Here is a 17149-nt window from a genome sequence, read left to right as displayed (position 1 = left end):
TACCGTTAACCCTGTATTCCGCATTCATATTTGTCCTTCCAAAATGGACAGCCTCACACTTTTCAGGGTTAAACTCCATCTGCCACTTCTCAGCCCAGCTCTGCATCCTATCTATGTCTCTTTGCAGCCGACAACAGCTCTGGGGGGGGGGGGGGGGGGGGGATAGAGCAGGAGGGGGGGGGGGATTATCCATGGATCTCCCCATGGGATTCGTGGAGAATGAACTTCCCAATGGAGCGGAGGGGTGATCGCCCAATTGGGAACGAGCAGCGGGAGGTTGAAATCCGCGATTTCAACCCGCGACAGTATTCTGTCGGTCCCCGGGTTCGGGCTCGTGCGCTGGAAGCCACGACGGTGGCCTTTTCCGGCACGTAAAAAGAAGGGTATGGTTATCATGGGCTGGCCTTGCCGATATTATCTCAAGGAGCATCCTCAAGGAGGAGAGAGGGCTGGGCATGTTTAGGGACAAACAGACTTCCAGAGTTTCGGCCTAGGCAGCTGAGGGCACATCAGCCAATGGTGAAGCGATTGAAAGCCGGAATGTTGAAGGGGCCAGAAACAGAGAGTAAAGATCTTGGAGGGTTGAGTACCAGAGATGAGGGATAGTGAGGCTCTTTGAAAACTAGGAGGAGAATTTTTTTTAAATGAGGCATTGCTGAATCATAATCAAGGGATAAAATAAAAGGGGGTAGGGGGGTTCACCGAAATGTTAGAGAGGGAAATGCCGAGATCGAAAGGGGTGTTTACCTAGTTGGTGGAATGTGAGGCCATTTGAAATAAATAGTTTTAACAATGAGGCATTGCTGAACTTGAATGTGTGAACTGGAAAAAGGGAGAGTCAAATAGTTCGAGAGAGAAATGCAGAGATTGAGAGGAATGTTTACCTCCTACAATGAGCTCTGTCCCAACGAGGCTTTGCCACTTCTCGGAATAATCTCCTGTTGTCTCCACACGACAGAAATACCGATTCTGATCACTTTGTTCCAGATGATTTATCCGGATGGTTCCGGTTCTATCTCGATATGGAAATCCCAGGAATTCAATCCGGCCTCGGTAATCAGGGTGAGTGTAAGGCTTTGAGACGTTGAAGATAAATCTTCCGTGAAATCCATGTCTTCTCCAGCAAATGTCAATCTTTGTTGGGTTAAAACTTTCTGGGTAAGTGAATGAACAGGGAATATCGACCGAACTCCCGACAAAACCCTCCAGGGAGCGAGGCTGAGTCACTCTGAAATCATTCCCATTTATCATCCCTGAGGGAGAGGGAAACACAAAATGGTCAATTAGCAAAAAGAGTCAAATTTATCCAATAGGAAACCAGCCCCAGAATACTCCCAGTGACAGAGAAATACAGAACTACAGCCCGAACCCTCGATTAGATTCCAGTCTGTAACTCACTCCCGGGTATCTGTTATTCTATATATAAACCACCCCGAACCCCTCGATTAGATTCCAGTCTGTAACTCACTCCCGGGTATCTGTTATTCTATATATAAACCACCCTGAACCCCTCGATTAGATTCCAGTCTGTAACTCACTCCCGGGTATCTGTTATTCTATATATAAACCATCCCGAACCCCTCGATTAGATTCCAGTCTGTAACTCACTCTCGGGTATCTGTTATTCTATATATAAACCATCCCGAACCCCTCGATTAGATTCCAGACTGTATCTCACTCCAGGGTATCTGTTATTCTATATATAAACCACCCCAAACCCCTCGATTAGATTCCAGTCTGTAACTCACTCCCGGGTATCTGTTATTCTATATATAAACCACCCCGAACCCCTCGATTCGATTCCAGTCTGTAACTCACTCTCGGGTATCTGTTATTCTGTATATAAACCACACGAACCCCTCGATTAGATTCCAGTCTGTAACTCACACCCAGGTATCTGTTATCCTGTATATTAACCACCCCGAACCCCTCGATTAGATTCCAGTCTGTAACTCACTCCCGGGTATCTGTTATTCTATATATAAACCACCCCGAACCCATCGATTAGGTTCCAGTCTGTAACTCACTCCCAGGTATCTGTTATTCTGTATATAAACCTCCCCGAGCCCCTCGATTAGATTCCAGTCTATAACTCACTCCCGGGTATTTGTTATTCTATATATAAACCACCCCGAACCCCTCGATTAGATTCCAGTCTGTAACTCACTCCCGGGTATCTGTTATTCTATATATAAACCACCCCGAACCCCTCGATTAGATTCCAGTCTGTAACTCACTCCCGGGTATCTGTTATTCTATATATAAACCACCCCGAACCCCTCGATTAGATTCCAGTCTGTAACTCACTCCCGGGTATCTGTTATTCTATATATAAACAACCCTGAACCCCTCGATTAGATTCCAGTCTGTAACTCACACCCAGGTATCTGTTATCCTGTATATTAACCACCCCGAACCCCTCGATTAGATTCCAGTCTGTAACTCACTCCCGGGTATCTGTTATTCTGTATATAAACCACCCCGAACCCCTCGATTAGATTCCAGTCTGTAACTCACTCCCGGGTATCTGTTTTTCTGTATATAAACCTCCCCGAACCCCTCGATTAGATTCCAGTCTGTAACTCACTCCCGGGTACCTGTTATTCTATATATAAACCACCCCGAACCCCTCGATTAGATTCCAGTCTGTAACTCACTCCCGGGTATCTGTTATTCTGTATATAAACCACCCCAAACCCCTCGATTAGATTCCAGTCTGTAACTCACTCCTGGGTATCTGTTATTCTATATATAAACCATCCCTAACCCCTCGATTAGATTCCAGTCAGTAACTCAGTCCCGGGTATCTGTTATTCTATATATAAACCACCAGAACCCCTCGATTCGATTCCAGTCTGTAACTCACTCCCGGGTATCTGTTATTCTATATATAAACCACCCCGAACCCCTCGATTAGATTCCAGTCTGGAACTCACTCCCGGGTATCTGTTATTCTATATATAAACCACCCTGAACCCCTCGATTCGATTCCAGTCTGTAACTCACTCCCGGGTATCTGTTATTTTGTATATAAACCACCCCGAACCCCTCGATTAGATTCCAGTCTGTAACTCACTCCCGGGTATCTGTTATTCTATATATAAACCACCCTGAACCCCTCGATTCGATTCCAGTCTGTAACTCACTCTCGGGGATCTGTTATTCTGTATATAAACCACACGAACCCCTCGATTAGATTCCAGTCTGTAACTCACACCCAGGTATCTGTTATCCTGTATATTAACCACCCCGAACCCCTCGATTAGATTCCAGTCTGTAACTCACTCCCGGGTATCTGTTATTCTATATATAAACCACCCCGAACCCATCGATTAGGTTCCAGTCTGTAACTCACTCCCAGGTATCTGTTATTCTGTATATAAACCTCCCCGAGCCCCTCGATTAGATTCCAGTCTATAACTCACTCCCGGGTATCTGTTATTCTATATATAAACCACCCCGAACCCCTCGATTAGATTCCAGTCTGTAACTCACTCCCGGGTATCTGTTATTCTATATATAAACCACCCCGAACCCCTCGATTAGATTCCAGTCTGTAACTCACTCCCGGGTATCTGTTATTCTATATATAAACCACCCCGAACCCCTCGATTAGATTCCAGTCTGTAACTCACTCCCGGGTATCTGTTATTCTATATATAAACAACCCTGAACCCCTCGATTAGATTCCAGTCTGTAACTCACACCCAGGTATCTGTTATCCTGTATATTAACCACCCCGAACCCCTCGATTAGATTCCAGTCTGTAACTCACTCCCGGGTATCTGTTATTCTGTATATAAACCACCCCGAACCCCTCGATTAGATTCCAGTCTGTAACTCACTCCCGGGTATCTGTTTTTCTGTATATAAACCTCCCCGAACCCCTCGATTAGATTCCAGTCTGTAACTCACTCCCGGGTACCTGTTATTCTATATATAAACCACCCCGAACCCCTCGATTAGATTCCAGTCTGTAACTCACACCCGGGTATCTGTTATTCTGTATATAAACCACCCCAAACCCCTCGATTAGATTCCAGTCTGTAACTCACTCCTGGGTATCTGTTATTCTATATATAAACCATCCCTAACCCCTCGATTAGATTCCAGTCAGTAACTCAGTCCCGGGTATCTGTTATTCTATATATAAACCAGCAGAACCCCTCGATTCGATTCCAGTCTGTAACTCACTCCCGGGTATCTGTTATTCTATATATAAACCACCCCGAACCCCTCGATTAGATTCCAGTCTGGAACTCACTCCCGGGTATCTGTTATTCTATATATAAACCACCCTGAACCCCTCGATTCGATTCCAGTCTGTAACTCACTCCCGGGTATCTGTTATTTTGTATATAAACCACCCCGAACCCCTCGATTAGATTCCAGTCTGTAACTCACTCCCGGGTATCTGTTATTCTATATATAAACCACCCTGAACCCCTCGATTCGATTCCAGTCTGTAACTCACTCTCGGGTATCTGTTATTCTGTATATAAACCACACGAACCCCTCGATTAGATTCCAGTCTGTAACTCACACCCAGGTATCTGTTATCCTGTATATTAACCACCCCGAACCCCTCGATTAGATTCCAGTCTGTAACTCACTCCCGGGTATCTGTTATTCTATATATAAACCACCCCGAACCCCTCGATTAGGTTCCAGTCTGTAACTCACTCCCAGGTATCTGTTATTCTGTATATAAACCTCCCCGAGCCCCTCGATTAGATTCCAGTCTATAACTCACTCCCGGGTATCTGTTATTCTATATATAAACCACCCCGAACCCCTCGATTAGATTCCAGTCTGTAACTCACTCCCGGGTATCTGTTATTCTATATATAAACCACCCCGAACCCCTCGATTAGATTCCAGTCTGTAACTCACTCCCGGGTATCTGTTATTCTATATATAAACAACCCTGAACCCCTCGATTAGATTCCAGTCTGTAACTCACTCCCGGGTATCTGTTATTCTATATATAAACAACCCTGAACCCCTCGATTAGATTCCAGTCTGTAACTCACACCCAGGTATCTGTTATCCTGTATATTAACCACCCCGAACCCCTCGATTAGATTCCAGTCTGTAACTCACTCCCGGGTATCTGTTATTCTGTATATAAACCACCCCGAACCCCTCGATTAGATTCCAGTCTGTAACTCACTCCCGGGTATCTGTTTTTCTGTATATAAACCTCCCCGAACCCCTCGATTAGATTCCAGTCTGTAACTCACTCCCGGGTACCTGTTATTCTATATATAAACCACCCCGAACCCCTCGATTAGATTCCAGTCTGTAACTCACTCCCGGGTATCTGTTATTCTGTATATAAACCACCCCGAACCCCTCGATTAGATTCCAGTCTGTAACTCACTCCTGGATATCTGTTATTCTATATATAAACCATCCCTAACCCCTCGATTAGATTCCAGTCAGTAACTCAGTCCCGGGTATCTGTTATTCTATATATAAACCACCAGAACCCCTCGATTCGATTCCAGTCTGTAACTCACTCCCGGGTATCTGTTATTCTATATATAAACTATCCCTAACCCGTCGATTAGATTCCAGTCTGTAACCCACTCCCGGGTATCTGTTATTCTGTTTATAAATCACCCTGAACCCCTCGATTAGATTCCAGTCTGTAACTCACTCCCGGGTATCTGTTATTCTGTATATAAACCACCCCGAACCCCTCGATTAGGTTCCATTCTGTAACTCACTCCCGGGTATCTGTTATATTCAAGGATTCTATGGGAAGCAAGAGATGAAATTGCAGAGCCGTTGGCAATGATCTTTTCGTCCTCACTGTCAACAAGGGTGGTACCAGGGGATTGGAGAGTGGCGAATGTCGTGCCCCTGTTCAAAAAAGGGACTAGGGATAACCCTGGGAATTACAGGCCAGTTAGTCTTACTTCGGTGGTAGGCAAAGTAATGGAAAGGGTACTGAAGGATGAGATTTCTGAGCATCTGGAATGACACTGCTTGATTAGGGATAGTCAGCACGGATTTGTGAGGGGTAGGTCTTGCCTTACAAATCTTATTGAATTCTTTGAGGAGGTGACCAAGCATGTGGATGAAGGTAAAGCAGTGGATGTAGTGTACATGGATTTTAGTAAGGCATTTGATAAAGTTCTCCATGGTAGGCTTATGCAGAAAGTAAGGAGGCATGGGATAGTGGGAAATTTGGCCAGTTGGATAACGAACTGGCTAACCGATAGAAGTCAGAGAGTGGTGGTGGATGGCAAATATTCAGACTGGATCCCAGTTACCAGTGGTGTACCGCAGGGATCAGTTCTGGGTCCTCTGCTCTTTGTGATTTTCATTAATGACTTGGATGAGGAAGTTGAAGGGTGGGTCAGTAAATTTGCAGACGATACGAAGATTGGTGGAGTTGTGGATAGTAAGGAGGGCTGTTGTCGGCTGCAAAGAGACATAGATAGGATGCAGAGCTGGGCTGAGAAGTGGCAGATGGAGTTTAACCCTGAAAAGTGTGAGGTTGTCCATTTTGGAAGGACAAATGTGAATGCGGAATACAGGGTTAACGGTAGAGTTCTTGGCAATGTGGAGGAGCAGAGAGATCTTGGGGTCTATGTTCATACATCTTTGAAAGTTGCCACTCAAGTGGATAGAGCTGTGAAGAAGGCCTATGGTGTGCTCGCGTTCATTAACAGAGGGATTGAATTTAAGAGCCGTGAGGTGATGATGCAGCTGTACAAAACTTTGGTACGGCCACATTTGGAGTACTGTGTACAGTTCTGGTCGCCTCATTTTAGGAAGGATGTGGAAGCTTTGGAAAAGGTGCAAAGAAGATTTACCAGGATGTTGCCTGGAATGGAGAGTAGGTCTTACGAGGAAAGGTTGAGGGTGCTAGGCCTTTTCTCATTAGAACGGAGAAGGATGAGGGGCGACTTGATAGAGGTTTATAAGATGATCAGGGGAATAGATAGAGTAGACAGTCAGAGACATTTTCCCCGGGTGCAACAAACCATTACAAAGTGACATAAATTTAAGGTGAAAGGTGGAAGATATAGGAGGGATATCAGAGGTAGGTTCTTTACCCAGAGAGTAGTGGGGGCATGGAATGCACTGCCTGTGGAAGTAGTTGAGTCAGAAACATTAGGGACCTTCAAGCAGCTATTGGATAGGTTCATGGATTACGGTAAAATGATATAGTGTAGATTTATTTGTTCTCAACGGCAGCACGGTAGCATTGTGGATAGCACAACTGCTTCACAGCTCCAGGGTCCCAGGTTCGATTCCGGCTTGGGTCACTGTCTGTGCGGAGTCTGCACGTCCTCCCCGTGTCTGCGTGGGTTTCCTCCGGGTGCTCCGGTTTCCTCCCACAGTCCAAAGATGTGCGGGTTAGGTGAATTGGCCAATGATAAATTGCGCTTAGTGTCCAAAATGCCCTTGGTGCTGGGTGGAGGTGTTGAGTTTGGGTAGGGTGCTCTTTCCAAGAGCCGGTGCAGACTCAAAGGGCCGAATGGCCTCCTTCTGCACTGTAAATTCAATGATAATCTATGATTAATCTAGGACAAGGGTTCGATACAACGTCGTGGGCCGAGGGGCCTGTTCTGTGCTGTATTTTCTATGTTCTATGTATGTATAAACCACCCCAAACACCTCGATTAGATTCCAGTCTGTAACTCACTCCCGGGTATCTGTTATTCTATATATAAACCACGCCGAACCCCTCGATTCGATTCCAGTCTGTAACTCACTCTCGGGTATCTGTTATTCTATATATAAACCATCCTCAACCACTCGATTAGATTCCAGTCTGTAACTCACTCCCGGGTATCTGTTATTCTATATATAAACCACCCCTAACCCCTCGGTTAGATTCCAGTCTGTAAATCACTCCCCGGTATCTGTTATTCTATATATAAACCACCCCGAACCCCTCGATTAGATTCTAGTCTGTAACCCACTCCCAGGATCTGTTATTCTGCTTATAAATCACCCTGAACCCCTCGATTAGATTCCAGTCTGTAACTCACTCCCGGGTATCTGTTATTCTGTATATAAACCACCCCGAACCGCTCGATTAGATTCCAGTCTGTAACTCACATCCGGGTATCTGTTATTCTATATATAAACCACCCCTAACCCCTCGGTTAGATTCCAGTCTGGAACTCACTCCCGGGTATCTGTTATTCTATATATAAACCACCCCAAACACCTCGATTAGATTCCAGTCTGTAACTCACTCCCGGGTATCTGTTATTCTATATATAAACCACGCCGAACCCCTCGATTCGATTCCAGTCTGTAACTCACTCTCGGGTATCTGTTATTCTATATATAAACCATCCTCAACCACTCGATTAGATTCCAGTCTGTAACTCACTCCCGGGTATCTGTTATTCTATATATAAACCAACCCTAACCCCTCGGTTAGATTCCAGTCTGTAACTCACTCCCGGGTATCTGTTATTCTATATATAAACCACTCCGAACTCCTCGATTAGATTCCAGTCTGTAAATCACTCCCCGGTATCTGTTATTCTATATATAAACCACCCCGAACCCCTCGATTAGATTCTAGTCTGTAACCCACTCCCAGGATCTGTTATTCTGCTTATAAATCACCCTGAACCCCTCGATTAGATTCCAGTCTGTAACTCACTCCCGGGTATCTGTTATTCTGTATATAAACCACCCCGAACCGCTCGATTAGATTCCAGTCTGTAACTCACATCCGGGTATCTGTTATTCTATATATAAACCACCCCTAACCCCTCGGTTAGATTCCAGTCTGGAACTCACTCCCGGGTATCTGTTATTCTATATATAAACCACTCCGAACTCCTCGATTAGATTCCAGTCTGTAAATCACTCCCGGGTATCTGTTATTCTATATATAAACCACCCCGAACCCCTCGATTAGATTCCAATCTGTATCCCACTCCCGGGTATTATTTATTCTGTTTATAAATCACCCTGAACCCCTCAATTAGATTCCAGTCTGTAACTCACTCTCGGGAATTTGTTATTCTGTATATAAACCAACCCGAACGCCTCGATTAGATTCCAGTCTGTAACTCACTCCCGGGTATCTGTTATTCTATATATAAACCACCCCGAAACCCTCGATTCGATTCCAGTCTGTAACTCACTCTCGGGTATCTGTTATTCTATATATAAACCACCCCGAACCCCTCGATTAGATTCCAGTCTGTAACTCACTCCCGGGTATCTGTTATTCTATATATAAACCACCCCGAAACCCTCGATTCGATTCCAGTCTGTAACTCACTCTCGGGTATCTGTTATTCTATATATAAACCACCCCAAACCCCTTGATTAGATTCCAGTCTGTAACTCACTCCCGGGTGTCTGTTATTCTATATATAAACCATCCCGAACCCCTTGATTAGATTCCAGTCTGTAACTCACTCCCGGGTATCTGTTATTCTATATATAAACCATCATCAACCCCTCGATTAGATTCCAGTCTGTAACTCACTCCCGGGTATCTGTTATTCTATATATAAACCACCCCGAACCCCTCGATTAGATTCCAGTCTGTAACTCACTCTCGGGTATCTGTTATTCTATATATAAACCATCCCGAACCCCTCGATTCGATTCCAGTCTGTAACTCACTCTCGGGTATCTGTTATTCTGTATATAATCCAACCCGAACGCCTCGATTAGATTCCAGTCCGTAACTCACTCCCGGGTATCTGTTATTCTATATATAAACCACCCCGAACCCCTAAATCAGATTCCAGTCTGTAACCCACTCCCGGGATCTGTTATTCTGTTTATCAATCACCCTGAACCCCTCGATTAGATTCCAGTCTGTAACTCACTCCCGGGTATCTGTTATTCTGTATATAAACAACCCCGAACCGCTCGATTAGATTCCAGTCTGTAACTCACTCCCGAGTATCTGTTATTCTATATATAAACCATCCCAAACCCCTCGATTAGATTCCAGCCTGTAACTCACTCCCGGGTATCTGTTATTCTGTATATATATCAGTCCGAACCCCTCGATTAGATTCCAGTCTCTAACTCACTCCCGGGGATCTGTTATTCTATTTCTAAACCACCCCGGACCCCTCGATTAGATTCCAGTCTGTAACTCACTCCCGGGTATCTGTTATTCTATATATAAACAACCCCGAAACCCTCGATTCGATTCCAGTCTGTAACTCACTCTCGGGTATCTGTTATTCTATATATAAACCACCCCAAAACCCTCGATTAGATTCCAGCCTGTAACTCACTCCCGGGTATCTGTTATTCTGTATATTAACCAGCCCGAACCCCACGATTAGATTCCAGTCTCTAACTCACTCCCGGGGATCTGTTATTCTATATATAAACGACCCCGAACCCCTCGATTAGATTCCAGTCTGTAACTCAATCCCGGGTGTCTGTTATTCTATGCATAAACCATCCCGAACCCCTCGATTAGATTCCAGTCTGTAACTCACTCCCGGGTATCTGTTATTCTATATATAAACCATCATCAACCCCTCGATTAGATTCCAGTCTGTAACTCACTCCCGGGTATCTGTTATTCTATATATAAACCACCCCGAACCCCTCGATTAGATTCCAGTCTGTAACTCACTCCCGGGTATCTGTTATTCTATATATAAACCACCCCGAACTCCTCGATTAGATTCCAGTCTGTAACCCACTCCCGGGTATCTGTTATTCTGTTTATAAATCACCCTGAACCCCTCGATTAGATTCCAGTCTGTAACTCACTCCCGGGTATCTGTTATTCTATATATAAATCACCCCTAACCCCTCGGTTAGATTCCAGTCTGTAACTCACTCCCGGGTATCTGTTATTCTATATATAAACCACCCCTAACCCCTCGGTAAGATTCCAGTCTGTAACTCACTCCCGGTTATCTGTTATTCTATATATAAACCACCCCAAACCCCTCGATTAGATTCCAGTCTGTAACTCACTACCGAGTATCTGTTATTCTATATATAAACCACCCCAAACCCCGCGAGTAGATTCCAGACTGTAACTCACTCCCGGGTATCTGTTATTCTATATATAAACCACTCCGAACTCCTCGATGAGATTCCAGTCTGTAAATGACTCCCGGGTATCTGTTATTCTATATTTAAACAACCCCGAACCCCTCGATTAGATTGCAGTTTGTAACCCACTCCCGGGTATCTGTTATATTGTTTATAATTCACCCTGAACCCTCGATTAGATTCCAGTCTGTAACTCACTCCCGGGTATCTGTTATTCTGTATATAAACCACCCCAAAACCCTCGATTAGATTCCAGTCTGTAACTCACTCCCAGGTATCTGTTATTCTGGATATAAACCACCCCGAACCCCTCGATTAGATTCCAGTCTCGAACTCACTCCCGGGTATCTGTTATTCTATATATAAACCACCCCGAACCTCTCGATTAGATTCCAGTCTGTAACCCACTCTCGGGTATCTGTTATTCTGTTTATAAATCACCCTGAACCCCTCGATTAGATTCCAGTCTGTAACTCACTCCCGGGTATCTGTTATTCTGCATATAAACCACCCCGAACCGCTCGATTAGATTCCAGTCTGTAACTCACTCCCGGGTATCTGTTATTCTATATATAAACCACCCCTAACCCCTCGGTTAGATTCCAGTCTGGAACTCACTCCCGGGTATCTGTTATTCCAGATATAAACCACTCCGAACTCCTCGATTAGATTCCAGTCTGTAAATCACTCCCGGGTATCTGTTATTCTATATATAAACCACCCCGAACCCCTCGATTAGATTCCAGTCTGTAACCCACTCCCGGGTATCTGTTATTCTGTTTATAAATCACCCTGAACCCCTCGATTAGATTCCAGTCTGTAACTCACTCCCGGGTATCTGTTATTCTGTATATAAACCACCCCGAACCGCTCGATTAGATTCCAGTCTGGAACTCACTCCCGGGTATCTGTTGTTCTATATATAAACCACCCCAAACTCCTTGATTAGATTCCAGTCTGTAACTCACTCCCGGGTATCTGTTATTCTATATATAAACCACCCCGAACCCCTCGATTAGATTCCAGTCTGTAACCCACTCCCGGGTATCTGTTATTCTGTTTATAAATCACCCTGAACCCCTCGATTAGATTCCAGTCTGTAACTCACTCCCGGGTATCTGTTATTCTATATATAAACCACGCCGAACCCCTCGATTCGATTCCAGTCTGTAACTCACTCTCGGGTATCTGTTATTCTATATATAAACCATCCTCAACCACTCGATTAGATTCCAGTCTGTAACTCACTCCCGGGTATCTGTTATTCTATATATAAACCACCCCTAACCCCTCGGTTAGATTCCAGTCTGTAACTCACTCCCGGGTATCTGTTATTCTATATATAAACCACTCCGAACTCCTCGATTAGATTCCAGTCTGTAAATCACTCCCCGGTATCTGTTATTCTATATATAAACCACCCCGAACCCCTCGATTAGATTCTAGTCTGTAACCCACTCCCAGGATCTGTTATTCTGCTTATAAATCACCCTGAAACCCTCGATTAGATTCCAGTCTGTAACTCACTCCCGGGTATCTGTTATTCTGTATATAAACCACCCCGAACCGCTCGATTAGATTCCAGTCTGTAACTCACATCCGGGTATCTGTTATTCTATATATAAACCACCCCTAACCCCTCGGTTAGATTCCAGTCTGGAACTCACTCCCGGGTATCTGTTATTCTATATATAAACCACTCCGAACTCCTCGATTAGATTCCAGTCTGTAAATCACTCCCGGGTATCTGTTATTCTATATATAAACCACCCCGAACCCCTCGATTAGATTCCAATCTGTATCCCACTGCCGGGTATTATTTATTCTGTTTATAAATCACCCTGAACCCCTCAATTAGATTCCAGTCTGTAACTCACTCTCGGGAATCTGTTATTCTGTATATAAACCAACCCGAACGCCTCGATTAGATTCCAGTCTGTAACTCACTCCCGGGTATCTGTTATTCTATATATAAACCACCCCGAAACCCTCGATTCGATTCCAGTCTGTAACTCACTCTCGGGTATCTGTTATTCTATATATAAACCACCCCGAACCCCTCGATTAGATTCCAGTCTGTAACTCACTCCCGGGTATCTGTTATTCTATATATAAACCACCCCGAAACCCTCGATTCGATTCCAGTCTGTAACTCACTCTCGGGTATCTGTTATTCTATATATAAACCACCCCAAACCCCTTGATTAGATTCCAGTCTGTAACTCACTCCCGGGTGTCTGTTATTCTATATATAAACCATCCCGAACCCCTTGATTAGATTCCAGTCTGTAACTCACTCCCGGGTATCTGTTATTCTACATATAAACCATCATCAACCCCTCGATTAGATTCCAGTCTGTAACTCACTCCCGGGTATCTGTTATTCTATATATAAACCACCCCGAACCCCTCGATTAGATTCCAGTCTGTAACTCACTCTCGGGTATCTGTTATTCTATATATAAACCATCCCGAAACCCTCGATTCGATTCCAGTCTGTAACTCACTCTCGGGTATCTGTTATTCTGTATATAAACCACCCGAACCCCTCGATTAGATTCCAGTCTGTAACTCACTCCCGGGTATCTGTTATTCTATATATAAACCACCCCGAACCCCTCGATTAGATTCCAGTCTGTAACTCACTCCCGGGTATCTGTTATTCTATATATAAACCATCCCGAAACCCTCGATTCGATTCCAGTCTGTAACTCACTCTCGGGTATCTGTTATTCTGTATATAAACCACCCGAACCCCTCGATTAGATTCCAGTCTGTAACTCACTCCCGGGTATCTGTTATTCTATATATAAACCACCCCGAACCCCTCGATTAGATTCCAGTCTGTAACTCACTCTCGGGTATCTGTTATTCTGTATATAATCCAACCCGAACGCCTTGATTAGATTCCAGTCCGTAACTCACTCCCGGGTATCTGTTATTCTATATATAAACCACCCCGAACCCCTAAATTAGATTCCAGTCTGTAACCCACTCCCGGGATCTGTTATTCTGTTTATCAATCACCCTGAACCCCTCGATTAGATTCCAGTCTGTAACTCACTCCCGGGTATCTGTTATTCTGTATATAAACAACCCCGAACCGTTCGATTAGATTCCAGTCTGTAACTCACTCCCGAGTATCTGTTATTCTATATATAAACCATCCCAAACCCCTCGATTAGATTCCAGCCTGTAACTCACTCCCGGGTATCTGTTATTCTGTATATATATCAGTCCGAACCCCTCGATTAGATTCCAGTCTCTAACTCACTCCCGGGGATCTGTTATTCTATTTCTAAACCACCCCGGACCCCTCGATTAGATTCCAGTCTGTAACTCACTCCCGGGTATCTGTTATTCTATATATAAACCACCCCGAAACCCTCGATTCGATTCCAGTCTGTAACTCACTCTCGGGTATCTGTTATTCTATATATAAACCACCCCAAAACCCTCGATTAGATTCCAGCCTGTAACTCACTCCCGGGTATCTGTTATTCTGTATATTAACCAGCCCGAACCCCACGATTAGATTCCAGTCTCTAACTCACTCCCGGGGATCTGTTATTCTATATATAAACGACCCCGAACCCCTCGATTAGATTCCAGTCTGTAACTCAATCCCGGGTGTCTGTTATTCTATGCATAAACCATCCCGAACCCCTCGATTAGATTCCAGTCTGTAACTCACTCCCGGGTATCTGTTATTCTATATATAAACCATCATCAACCCCTCGATTAGATTCCAGTCTGTAACTCACTCCCGGGTATCTGTTATTCTATACATAAACCACCCCGAACTCCTCGATTAGATTCCAGTCTGTAACCCACTCCCGGGTATCTGTTATTCTGTTTATAAATCACCCTGAACCCCTCGATTAGATTCCAGTCTGTAACTCACTCCCGGGTATCTGTTATTCTATATATAAATCACCCCTAACCCCTCGGTTAGATTCCAGTCTGTAACTCACTCCCGGGTATCTGTTATTCTATATATAAACCACCCCTAACCCCTCGGTTAGATTCCAGTCTGTAACTCACTCCCGGTTATCTGTTATTCTATATATAAACCACCCCAAACCCCTCGATTAGATTCCAGTCTGTAACTCACTACCGAGTATCTGTTATTCTATATATAAACCACCCCAAACCCCGCGAGTAGATTCCAGACTGTAACTCACTCCCGGGTATCTGTTATTCTATATATAAACCACTCCGAACTCCTCGATGAGATTCCAGTCTGTAAATGACTCCCGGGTATCTGTTATTCTATATTTAAACAACCCCGAACCCCTCGATTAGATTGCAGTCTGTAACCCACTCCCGGGTATCTGTTATTCTGTTTATAATTCACCCTGAACCCTCGATTAGATTCCAGTCTGTAACTCACTCCCGGGTATCTGTTATTCTGTATATAAACCACCCCAAAACCCTCGATTAGATTCCAGTCTGTAACTCACTCCCAGGTATCTGTTATTCTGTATATAAACCACCCCGAACCCCTCGATTAGATTCCAGTCTCGAACTCACTCCCGGGTATCTGTTATTCTATATATAAACCACCCCGAACCTCTCGATTAGATTCCAGTCTGTAACCCACTCTCGGGTATCTGTTATTCTGTTTATAAATCACCCTGAACCCCTAGATTAGATTCCAGTCTGTAACTCACTCCCGGGTATCTGTTATTCTGCATATAAACCACCCCGAACCGCTCGATTAGATTCCAGTCTGTAACTCAAACCCGGGTATCTGTTATTCTATATATAAACCACCCCGAACCCCTCGATTAGATTCCAGTCTGTAACCCACTCCCGGGTATCTGTTATTCTGTTTATAAATCACCCTGAACCCCTCGATTTGATTCCAGTCTGTAACTCACTCCCGGGTATCTGTTATTCTATATATAAACCACCCCTAACCCCTCGGTTAGATTCCAGTCTGTAACTCACTCCCGGGTATCTGTTATTCTATATATAAACCACCCCTAACCCCTCGGTTAGATTCCAGTCTGTAACTCACTCCCAGGTATCTGTTATTCTATATATAAACCACCCCTAACCCCTCGATTAGATTCCAGTCTGTAACTCACTACCGAGTATCTGTTATTCTATATATAAACCACCCCAAACCCCGCGATTAGATTCCAGACTGTAACTCACTCCCGGGTATCTGTTATTCTATATATAAACCACTCCGAACTGCTCGATGAGATTCCAGTCTGTAAATGACTCCAGAGTATCTGTTATTCTATATTTAAACAACCCCGAACGCCTCGATTAGATTCCAGTCTGTAACCCACTCCCGGGTATCTGTTATTCTGTTTATAATTCACCCTGAACCCTCGATTAGATTCCAGTCTGTAACTCACTCCCGGGTATCTGTTATTCTGTATATAAACCACCCCAAAACCCTCGATTAGATTCCAGTCTGTAACTCACTCCCAGGTATCTGTTATTCTGTATCTCATCCACCCCGAACCCCTCGATTAGATTCCAGTCTTTAACTCACTCCCGGGTATCTGTTATTCTATATATAAACCACCCCGAACCTCTCGATTAGATTCCAATCTGTAACCCACTCTCGGGTATCTGTTATTCTGTTTATAAATCACCCTGAACCCCTCGATTAGATTCCAGTCTGTAACTCACTCCCGGGTATCTGTTATTCTGCATATAAACCACCCCGAACCGCTCGATTAGATTCCAGTCTGTAACTCACTCCCGGCTATCTGTTATTCTATATATAAACCACCCCGAACCCCTCGGTTAGATTCCAGTCTGGAACTCACTCCCGGGTATCTGTTATTCCAGATATAAACCACTACGAACTCCTCGATTAGATTCCAGTCTGTAAATCACTCCCGGGTATCTGTTATTCTATATATAAACCACCCCGAACCCCTCGATTAGATTCCAGTCTGTAACCCACTCCCGGGTATCTGTTATTCTGTTTATAAATCACCCTGAACCCCTCGATTAGATTCCAGTCTGTAACTCACTCCCGGGTATCTGTTATTCTGTATATAAACCACCCCGAACCGCTCGATTAGATTCCAGTCTGGAACTCACTCCCGGGTATCTGTTATTCTATATATAAACCACCCCAAACTCCTCG

At 44.3% G+C, this 17149-nt stretch overlaps 1 protein-coding gene across 1 annotated transcript in view; it reads right to left on the bottom strand.

The window, feature by feature from the left end:
* Window positions 1–17149, bottom strand: part of LOC140404812 (paired immunoglobulin-like type 2 receptor beta) — a 151566-nt gene that overhangs the window by 14214 nt on the left and 120203 nt on the right. The window contains exon 2 of the mRNA XM_072493549.1: window positions 885–1253. Coding sequence (XP_072349650.1) covers window positions 885–1253 — 369 coding nt within the window. The remainder of the gene's footprint in view (window positions 1–884; window positions 1254–17149) is intronic.

The sequence above is a fragment of the Scyliorhinus torazame genome, chromosome 31 (genome assembly GCF_047496885.1).
Source record: "Scyliorhinus torazame isolate Kashiwa2021f chromosome 31, sScyTor2.1, whole genome shotgun sequence".
Classification (NCBI taxonomy): domain Eukaryota; kingdom Metazoa; phylum Chordata; class Chondrichthyes; order Carcharhiniformes; family Scyliorhinidae; genus Scyliorhinus; species Scyliorhinus torazame.
This window is presented reverse-complemented; position numbering and strand designations above follow the sequence as displayed.